The 11103-nt window shown below is 48.4% G+C and overlaps 1 protein-coding gene across 1 annotated transcript; it reads left to right on the forward strand.

The window, feature by feature from the left end:
• Positions 1-630: 630 nt before the first annotated feature.
• Positions 631-2573, forward strand: LOC149344930 (uncharacterized). Its single transcript, XM_089546415.1, has 3 exons — positions 631-820; positions 1522-1605; positions 1805-2573. The coding sequence occupies exons 1-3, from the start codon at positions 769-771 to the stop codon at positions 2485-2487; spliced, it is 819 nt and encodes a 272-aa protein (XP_089402541.1). The 5' UTR covers positions 631-768; the 3' UTR covers positions 2488-2573.
• The last annotated feature ends 8530 nt before the right edge of the window (positions 2574-11103 follow it).

Genomic DNA, 11103 nt, shown 5'->3' on the forward strand with positions numbered 1-11103 from the left:
ATGCGAATTGGTGGGGAGTACCTCGGCAACCTCTAGTTTGCGAGTTGGTGATGGTTCACTTGCCACATAGTGCTAAAAAGACATGGACACAAAAAATACACAGGACAGGCGCTAGCGCCCGTCCTGTGTGTCTCCCTGTGTGTCCGTGTCTTTTTAGCGCTATGTGGCAAGTGAATCATCTGCATCCTTCCTGATCATAAAGGCCTCCTCCAGCTCCCTAAAAATTTGATCAGAGTGATTAAACAGGAGACTTGTCTTTCTAAGTGGGGAAGCAGATGAGCGTGTTGCTACACCATCTATCAGTTTTTTAGTTAACAAGTCAGGCTTTCTTGGCATTGTGCGAGGTCCAGGAGATAGGGGAGTGCCGTCTGCTATCGAAGATACTCTTTGAATTCTGTTGAAAAGGACGTCATGACTCGGCTGTGATGTGCATGCGCAGTATGGTTTTTTATGGTACCTTCGGCTGGTCGCTCCGGTTCTCTCGTTCAGAGCGACTGGAGCGAGAGCAGCTCCCAATCAGAGGCGGGGTGGAAGACGCACCGGCCGAACGCGTAAGCGCTCTTCCGAGCAGTGAGAGGGACGGAAATAGCTGCAGAGGGCTACTTCCGCCAATGTCAGACCACAGCGCCGCCCGGCAGCCGACCCCGCAACCATGCCCGCGACGTTCCGAAAGGCTGAAGCGGCTACCAGGATAGTGCCGTCTGTCTGCTAGGTGCAGGCAAAAGTAGGCGAAAAAAAGTATCTGTACCGTCCCGACAGCTTCCCAATATGGACACCCCGACGACCGCTGCGCAGCATCTGCTCTTCTGCCTTTATGACGGTAAGTTTGGAGTATGAAGAACGCGCGCAGTGTGTTATGGCTTTCGACTCACGTGCTGTTGACGCAGGCTTTTTCCCGCGCTCAGCCATAGTGTCGCTTGGTGTTCTGTGTGCGTCCCAGGCCACTTTCGAAAGCACATATTGAGGTAGTTTAGCATGCAAGTGACTGAGCGAATTCTACAAGTGACGCGACGTAGCGAAAAATTACCGACTTGTGTTGGAACCTCGTCGCGGTGGCCGCTCGAAATGTGTTTGCGCCGCGGCACCAGATATTGCGAGCGTTGTCGCTTTGCTTATCAAAACATTTATTTGTTAGGTGCACTTACAAATGACCCACCTGTGTTTTGCGGGCAAGCATGTAGCGGTGTGCATATGCGAAACCCCACGATCAGTAGTGAAATCGTCAGCAATTGTAAAAATCCAAAATGTTAGGCGATCCCTCACGAAATTCACTACCGGGGTCATAATACACTTTGAGACGGTTATGTCAGCTCATCAGTTAAATTATGTGCATGGGGCTGAGGACTTGGATTATTTTCTTCTTGACAGCTGTTGGAGTTAACGCACTTCTGATAGTGTGAAGATTTTTTTTGTTGGCTTCTGTGGCAGACTCTCCGGGCATAAATAAATTGCCTTGCCTGCCTGTCATCCATGTGTGAGGAAGTAAATTAAAATGTTTTTCCAATTTTTGTTCCTGAACAGAAAGCCAAGGAAGTGAAAACGAAGTACATCTGCAAACAGTGCCTGAAGATGGGCAGTCCAGCAGCAGCATCACTTCACCTAATGGTATGTATATATACTCCCAGGTGGAAATCTCACCTCTTCGCTTTGAAATCACTTACCTTCTTGCAAAGCCTTGCACGTCTAACATTTATCAAGCAGTAGCATTAGTACATGTGGATTTTGCACTTGTACCAGAGCAAGCAAGCTCCAAGCTTCAAGTGGTATGAATGTGCTAAATTTTTCTCTTTATATCCTGTGACAGGTACGTGGACTACAGGTGAAACTAGGCTGCTTCTCGACCATTATGCGCGATACACACCACAAGTTGGCCCTCAACGGAGATTCCGCAGCAAGAAGATTATGTACGAACAGATCGCACAAGACATTAAAAGAGTGCTTGGAATCGCTCGCACAGGAGTGCAGTGTGAAACCAGATTCAAGACGCTGGCGAAACGAAAGCGCAACGAGGACAAGAATAATGCAACCTCCGGCCATTCTCGCTGCGCAGTGTCATATGAAGAGGAATTTGCAGCAATCAGGGCAATCGATGATAGCATCGAGCCAGAGATTTTGCGAGGTGTAAGAAAAGTTTCGTATAAGAAGACCATACCAAATACTGCTAGTGCAGTGCCTTCAAGTGTAGACAGTTCTGATGGCTGCAGCCAGGAAAGTGTTAATATATCGTCTGATGACCATGCAGCAGATTCTGGTTCATGTCAAGGGACAGAAAATAAAAGGTGCCGCCCAGACAGAAAGACGCGCCCAAGCACATCTAGGATGCAAGAGATGGCATTTTTTTTTTTTGAAGAAATGAGAAAGGTTAACAATGAAAAAGAAGGTCGGCGTGAAGCAAGAGAGCAGAGAAAAGTCGAAAGGCACCAGGCACTACTCAAAGCTCATGCTGAGCAAATGGCACTGATGAGGGAGATTTTTAACTCCAAATAAACAATTGTTCATGATTGAAAGATCCTATTTATTCAAGAATATTATCAAGCAGCACTTTAGACAAAGTTCCTTCGTTTGTACCTGTTGAAAATCACAGCATGTGTTCTTAAAAGAGCAATAAAAGTTCGAGAAAAGCAATCATTTGTCCTCAACATCATTGCAGCTTCAAAAGAGCTGTACCAAAGCTTCCCTTTTCAGTTCTCCAAGCCTCCGAAGGGCACTATCACGAGCAGTTGGTTGTGTCGGTTGGTGCGTTGCCAAGTCTCCTTGCTTATGCCTGCAATGCCCTTCGTCTGTATCGTCATCACTCAGCAGGTCACCAACATCACAGTCGCCGGCATCCAGACAAATGTTATGAAGGACACAGCAGCTGAGGATGAGCTGGGTAATCTTGTCCACAGTATGAAACTCCACAAACCGAAGCTGCCGAAATCGTTGTTTTAACATGCCGAATGCATTCTCAATTTTCACTCGTGTTGCAGCATGGCGGTAGTTGTATGAAATCTTTGCCCGAGTCATGGTGCCATAATTCCTGAAAGGTGTGATCATATACTCCCTTATTGGATACGCTGCGTCTCCTAAGATGTGGTACTTGTTATTTTCGCATACCACTGGTAATTCTTCGTGCACTGTAGACAGCCTGAGGACCCTGGCATCATGTATCTTGCTAGGTGTTCCCGTGAAAACGTCTTGAAATCTGCATCTTGAGTCGCAAATTCCTTGCATCGTCAGTGACACCTGGTCATGTCTGTTAACATAGGTAGACTTAACCTTGTTGTCCGGACATCGCATACACACATAGGTGCCATCAATGCAGCCAAGCACATTGGGGAAGCCAGCAATCTGAAATGTATTAGTTGCATTAGAAGCATAACATGACATTTCCTTATAGCATTATATGCATGTTACTTCCATGCTTCGATTCTTCTGTACTGTATAAATGCTAAGACTTTGACATCAAACCTAATAAGCAACTACGTCGGCTACCTGCCCACAACTGTTAGGCAGACTTTTAAAAAGATAATCCCTAGAAAGCTTGTAACATCATTCATGCAAGAGCTTACCTTCTCGAATTCTTGAGCCACAGCTTCTTTGTCGCTTGCAAAGTAAATGATTCCTGGGGCAATGTCACATAAAAATTCCATGACTCTTGTGATCACCACTTGCACTGTTGAATCGGCCATGTTGAAGAGGGTGGCTACTTGCCGCATTGATGCCTTGTTGCCAGCGTACCTGGAAATTATCATTGCATAAGAATGGCCTACATTCATTGAGCATCAATGTAGATATACATGTGTGGAGATGTGCTTTGCCTTGTCCCTGCAGAGCACTTCGATGTTCCTGGCTGCGCTCTAAGTGCCCCGGAAGCACTTTATAAAGCACGATATAAGAGACCAATAAATATATATAAGGAAACCCTCATCTTTTCCACCGCAGCCTGGCAGAAAAGCTACACAAGTTTTGAACAGGTGTGGTTGACGTGCCGATTTATGAGTTGTAACAATCGCCTGCCTGATGTAGCAACGGTGGTAGCGGTAGTAAAAACTCTTTAGTTCCTTCAATAATCGCATATTTGTCAGGCAACCAATTACGTTTCAAGATTAGGCGTCAGGATTGCGTTTATATCGGTGCAAAGGAGTGGTTGTATAAAGGGACGCTTCTTTTCTCTTTATTTCTTTGCCATCTTTATTATTTCCCAGCCATACCCTTGACTATGATACAGTTCGTGAGTAGACATCAATCATGGAGGTGAAATCCAGAAAGGATACGGACAAGTACTTTTTTTATCGCTTTAAAGAGCAGTCATGCAGCTGGTCTATTTGGCATGTACAGTACAAAACAACACGAGAAACGCACCCCAAGAACATATCTTTTCCCGATTCAATACATAGAATAAACAAAAGACTGCTCACCAAAGAAAGGAGAGAATGTGCTCTTCTGCAGTTTTCACCGGGGAGCCACCGTGAGTTGCGTCCGAGGGGTAAAACCTAGAGCCCTCGAATCTCTTGATTAGCCCATGGCATGCCTTCATAGGGAGACGAAAATTCCTGCGAAACTGGTTTAGAACAGGCATATATAGACAGCCGCTGTCACAATGTTCACTCAACTTTTTCTTACCTCTTCCTCGGAGTAAAGCCGCACTACTGTCTCCACGTAGTTTGTGACCTTCGGTATTTTTTGCGGAACACTGAACAGTTTGGCGAACATCACCTCGTAAGCTTCACAGTCGTCGGAGCTAGAGGAGTCACTGCTCTCTCCTAATTCCAGAAGAAGCTTTGACGGTGCTCCAAATGTCGCAATATGCTTCCGCTTTGCCATGACAAAAATCGCGTAAGATAAGGGCCAAGCTACGGAAAGAAACGGAACTATTCGCGCCTTCGCCCCTTCGCATTTGCCGATGCAGAATCGCCGGTGGCCGTCGAAATAGGGCGAGGGCCTGTCACGTGATGAGAACTCGGCGGGAGCGTCCAGTTGCTCCGAGAGAAAAGCCAGAGCGTCTCGAGCTGCTCTGAGTGAGAGGAGAGCACTGCGCAAGAACCAGGCGAATGTGATCAGAGCGCCAGCTCTCGACCAGCCGAATGCGTGTTCGCCTCTCAGAGCACTACAGAGCGCTCTCAATGCACCAGTCGAAGATACCATAAGTTTTAACCTTTGTTCTGTTTTTTTTTTTTTTTTGGGGGGGGGTGTTTCTTGTGCCGTGCGCCTTTATATACTTTTTCCAGAATAAAATAACCAGTTGTTATAGTCGGATACAACTTAAGTCTGCAGTGAAGCTCCGCCCACATTCAGCCTCCGCGCACAGAATTCCTCCACGACGAAAAAGTAGTCCGCTGGTTAAATGTTCCTTGTTACGTAAACAAGAAGCTTATCACAAGAAAAAAACTATGAGCTCTTGGATTTTGACACGTGGATTGTTTGATATAGTCAAGCATTAAAAGGCTGGTTTCGTTTACAGTTGCGGTTGGCCAGCGGAGTAATACAGGCGCCGCGGACCGCGGCCCAGTGTTAGCAACTGCTGTTTTTTTAAGTTGTATCCTACTGTAGTCAGCGCTCGTGTCATCTCCTTTCTTCCTTTTGTCGTGTTTACTGCGTTACTTGAGCACAAAAAAATTGTTTAATGTGAGATATTCTCACTTACCCCTTTTATTTATTGTCCGCTGAAAAAAGACGAATTTACGGTAAGAGTCGCAAAATAAAATGAACTCAAAATAAATGAAAATCGTTTGTGTATATACGCTATAATCCACCTTATGAGGTGTAGGACGAAAAGCCGATACATTTTGCATCTACAAGACCCTTCTGCTTGAGCAGTTTGGGAGACCCCGTAGCGCGAGTAATAGATCTCGTACGCAGTGTACTTACGGGGCTCCAAAATTGCCGCCGCACGCGCCCGCTACGTTCCCGCGCACTACTGAGAAATGAAACTGTCATGTATCGGCACGTATACATACAGACAGATACCTTTCCGTCACACCAAAACCGACTTGCCCCCCGCAGGGGGGCGTCTGTAGGATGCGGACGTTGGTGAGTGGCGACACCACGGGGTATCCCGAGCATCTGCAGGGACATCCCCGCAGGGGGATGTTAGTGAGCAATGCGTCACCACGGACCCGAGCATCTGCGCTTAGCTGTGCGTGGCATCGCCGTGTCCGGGGAAAAGGGGATCCTGGTGGTTGAGCCGATGCCGAGCGTTTGGACCCTTAAGGCCCCTCGGCGGAGGCAACACACCACTTTGGCCCCAGATTCCTGTAGACGGCACCTCCGGCCTGACCCGACCGGGGGAAATCGGCAGTCGCCTTTTCCTATCCTCCCCACTATCTTTCACTTTCCTATTTCCTTTCTTACAACTTTCCTGTATCCTCCTCTCTTCTTCGTTTTTTCCTTCTTTCCTGGCGGCGAGGGTTAACCTTGTGTGACCAACTACCCTGAGTTGAGTCATATTGGGTTATAGTTGGGGTGTAGAGCTTGCGTGGGCAGGACTTGCTGTCAAGTTCCTGTCGCGTCCCCTTGTTGGACTCCATGGTGGGTGGCTGGCACCATGACCGAAAAACTAAATTTTTTTATGGCTCCCCCCCCTTTCCAAACCAGAACGCCCTCTCAAAAGAAGACGGACCGATGTGACAGCTAAGTACATCCAGAAATCTAAAGAAACTTTCACCAAATTCCATGTGCTCCACAGCGAAGCGACAGATAAAACTGCCCGAGCGATACCTCCATTCTTGATAGCGAAAAGCCTGACCGATGCCTTGGGCACGGGTTACAAGCTAAAAAAAATGCCTAGTGGCAGCTTCCTTTTGGAGCTTAAAGACAACGGCCGACTTTGCAAGCTCTTCACCATATTGTCAGTCGAGGAAACCCCAGTCTCAATAATTCCACACCGTTTCTTGAACAGTGTCCGTGGTGTCATTTCCGAAGCAGACTGTCTGCCTCACTGAGGAAGAAATCCTTGAAGGTCTCAGTGACCAGAATGTCACAAATGTACATCGTATTAAAATAAGGAAAGACGACAAAGAAATCCCGACGAAACGTATAGTTCTGACATTCAACTCCAGCACATTTCCAGAGTCCATCGAAGCAGGCTACTTAAAAATAAATGTACGTCATTACATACCGAATCCATGAAGGGGCTTCAACTGTCAAAGATATGGACAAGGGTCACAGAGCTGCCGTAGCCACAAAATTTGCGTTAAATGCGCCTCAAAAGACCATGCTTCTGAGAACTGTGAAGGAACACCAGTTCGCTGCGCAAACTGGGAAGGTGATCATCCCGCACATTCTAGGTCATGTCCTTCTTGGAAGGCTGAGAAAGAAATCACAATGAAAAGAAAACAAAATATAACTTTCAAGGAAGCAAGACAACTCTACCACGCGAAGAACACCTTCGCTAACGTGGAAAATTGGGCGTGTTGGTACATGTCTTGAACAAATAAAGAGCAGCGCAGGGAGACGAGGACTAGACGAGGCAACAAGGACGGCGCTGAACTTCCAACTTTTATTTCCAATGAATCGTGGGAACATATATGCACTCTGAACAATCCGGCGTCATCGTCAGTGCATGCGCAAATATGTCAGCTCTTTATCAGAAAGAGTGATAGAAGCGGAGCTAACACATGCTTCTCCCAGACTATAAATCAACTCTGATTCAATGATTTCGCGAGAGTCCAGCGGCAGGATACTTCGGATGTGACACGATGTCCAAGGAAGCCGAGGCAAATTTCGACGCCGAAGATGCATTTTTGAGGTTTCATCATCAGTCCGTTTTCGTCAAGGCGCTCGAAGAGAAGGTGGAGGTGGTTCTCGAAGACGGCCGAATGCTGCCGAGCTGGAACATATTTTCACTCACGGCGGGCGTTTTCGAGCCTCTGTTCGGCAAGTCGTCTGGGTCTAGCTGCGACAGGTGGTCCGGTAGTGACTATATGGTGTGTCACCTTGTCGGCCAAGATCTTGTCGTAGGTTGCGAAGTTGGACACTTTGTCGGCAGCTTTAAGCATGAAATGCTTTTAGCCCCCGTTGTCGGCAGTGTGGTGACGTCACGCCGAGACCGAGAGCCATCATCCGGCCTCTGAATTCCAGTCATCCGGGCACTGAATTCCAGTCATCCGGGCTCTGAAACGAGAACATCCGGGCACCGTACGAGACTTAACGAGATTTAACGAGACTCTCTAAGCCCTCCTACGCGACGGGCATGCAAGCGCCGGTTGATCTCCAAAGGAGTCACAAAAAATAACTGCTGCGAGTGCCTTCTCAATGTTTTTGAAGATATCAGTCGCTGTGCGTTTGATAATGCACGGAATTATAATTTCCGATTTCTAATAACGCGTGCAAAAAGCACATAAATGCCACGATACACTTCGTTGTCATACGTGATCTGTTAGGGGCTTCGCGCATCGAAGCAAAGCCGCGCAGGCGCACAGGGGCCCGGGGGAGAAGTGCTGCGTTCAAAGGGCAAGGCATCGCGCCGAACGGGTGGTGGCGTTCCTCCCTTCAATTACGGTGCGGTTCGGGTGTCCACCGAGATGGCAGAGAATTACTGCGCCATTTCCTTTCCTCAAAAAACCTTGCGTTCAAATGGCAAGGCATCGCGCTGAACGGGTGGTGGCGTTCCTCCCTTACTGTACGGTGCGGTTCGGGTGTCCACCGAGATGACATTAGGCCCGTAAACATTTCATGCTTACTCTACTCTCGGTTACGGGAGAGGCAGAGATTTTTTTTAGGGAATGTTTAGCTTCCTTCTAAGAGTTCACGGAGAAAAGAAATTTACCAGCCTCTTTTAAAGCGATCAAAACGTATGAAACTATAAAGCAGCCGGGAAAAGGGCGCAACTGTAACGATCACACCCTTACTGTACTGCTGCGAAAACCATACTTTGCACTCTTTTGAGAGGGTGCAAGGATGCGAGTTATGTACACGCACGGAAGTACACCCTTAAAGGGGTGGAGACACCAAATTTGTGGTTCGCGCGTTCTTAGTTGCAAACGTTTCTTATGGCTCCAGGAAGCATGATACACACTCAAAGATTCATATATGCACAGTGAATAATTTATTATAGCATTTTTAGGTGAACGATTTTCGGTTTCGGTTTCGGAACCCCGAGTTGTACAGTGACGTCACAGAGGGGGAAGATCAACTGCTTCGCTTGGTCACGTGGGCCCACAAAAGTTGTGACGCACCTACTGCTGCATCGTCTGCTTTCCCACACACGTGCTGACCAGCGCATATGAAAACAAACAACTGCACGTCTATATAGTCCCAGCAGCTCGGATTCTGACAGATCTGATTGCAACGAGTGAGGACATAGACTTTTTTTTTGTTCGCACGCTAATATCGCCTTCGCGGGTTCGCGTGAGGATGCGAAACACTTTGCAAAAAGCCAGTAAGCATCGCTGCGCCGCTCTACCCAAGCTGCGCCCACAACCGGTGTCACACTTCGCTGCCGTGCAGCAGTACCTGAGCGCTGCTTGGGATGGTGTACAAATATCACAAGAAAAGACAAGATCGCCTTGTTATCAGAACTGCCAGCTATACTCGAGCAGCGACAAAGCATGTCTGCTTATGTTGGGAGCTTTCGGCAACGGCACCGCTCGCGGGCGCTCCGGGCGACGAGCTCTGCTGCTGCCTGGCTGCCGTGGTCGTCGCTAGGCCTATAGCCTGTTTAGCAAGCGGCCGGCGCTTCGGAAGTCGCCTGCGCTATAATAAAAGGCCTACTTTTCACAAATAGCTGTAGTGTTAACAGAATCATCTCACAATAAAATAATAGTATGGTCAATCTCCTCGACGCCTTCGGCAGCGGAGCTAGCGGGCGCCAGGCGAGCCGGACCCCGACGTCGCGCCAGCGGCAGCTGCTAGGCGCGGTTGTGAGAAATTTGCTCATATCACAGTTGTTACCTCTACTAGCAGCTCAGTATTGGTCAGCGATCCTCAAAAATGACACTTTTTTCACATTTCTTGTCCCATGGTTTATTATTTACGTCAATAACACTCTTTAGCTCGCTTTTATGACGTCGGCAGACGGTATCCAGGCTGACCTACCGGCCGGCAGACTCGGCGTACTTCACGTCCGCACAAGAAAATACAAAACAGCCATGCCACCAGAAAGGATGCTTTCTAGATTCGAGATACGACAGCATGCATCTGTGCTAAAAGTGGATCTTTCGGCAGCGACACTGCCTGCGGCAACGCCGGCCGACGACCTGCGCGCTGGTCCCAGACTGCCCTAGTCGTCGCTAGGCCTAGCTGCTTTCGATATCGACTCCGCAGCTGAGGGAGCTTCGGGACTGGCCAGCGCTCAGAAACGTGCTCCGCTCGGCACCCCTTTACTGTGAACTCGTCCCATAATAAAAGATATGCTCGATTTCCACGACGTCTTCAGCAACAGAGCTAGCAGACGGCAGGCGAACCGCACCAGGTAGCAGCAGCACAAAACCGGCTATGGGATGAAATTTGCTTGCATCGCAGTCATCACTTCTACCAGGAACTCGGTATTTGCCAACGATCGTCACAAACGATGCATTTTTGATATTCATATATCCCAGGGTTTGCTATGAACGTGAACAAACAATACAATCGCGTTCTTCAGATGCCGGCGTTCGGCACGAAGACTGGCGCAGGCCGCCCGGCTCCAAGGAGTGCGCCCTATGTCATCATGACGCTGCCGCTCTCCGCGCTCGCATTGGCTGCCGCTTCCCGTCGTTGTTGCCGCGAGCGGCCCGCCGTTGACATCTAGCAGGCCGGACGCAGGCAACGAGCTGCAATCGGACGTTGCGACGCTGTTCGCAACGGCGCGCCGCAAACCGAGCGAGTGGCGGTTAGCAGCAAACGCGGCTCGCTGGTGCGTCGACTGCGCTCACGCGGCTGTGCCCCGCTCATCGTACGTCACTGTATTTTGGTATGACGTCACTAAAACTTTATTTTTCTACACCCCTTGTGACGTCATGGTTGATGGCGCTAGCGAATGGGTCTAGGTCGTGAGAGTGAGCATTTAGGTAATCTTTGGAACCGAATTAAAATAATTTTTAAACGTTTGTTGCGTCCAACACCTGGCAGTGACTGCCCTTGCATACATAGGAATCCCATAGCAGGCTTTTTATAGCTTCAAAATTTGGTGTCTCCACCCCT

This window comes from Amblyomma mixtum, chromosome 5, assembly GCF_055824585.1.
Source record: "Amblyomma mixtum isolate Tamu chromosome 5, ASM5582458v1, whole genome shotgun sequence".
NCBI lineage: Eukaryota > Metazoa > Arthropoda > Arachnida > Ixodida > Ixodidae > Amblyomma > Amblyomma mixtum.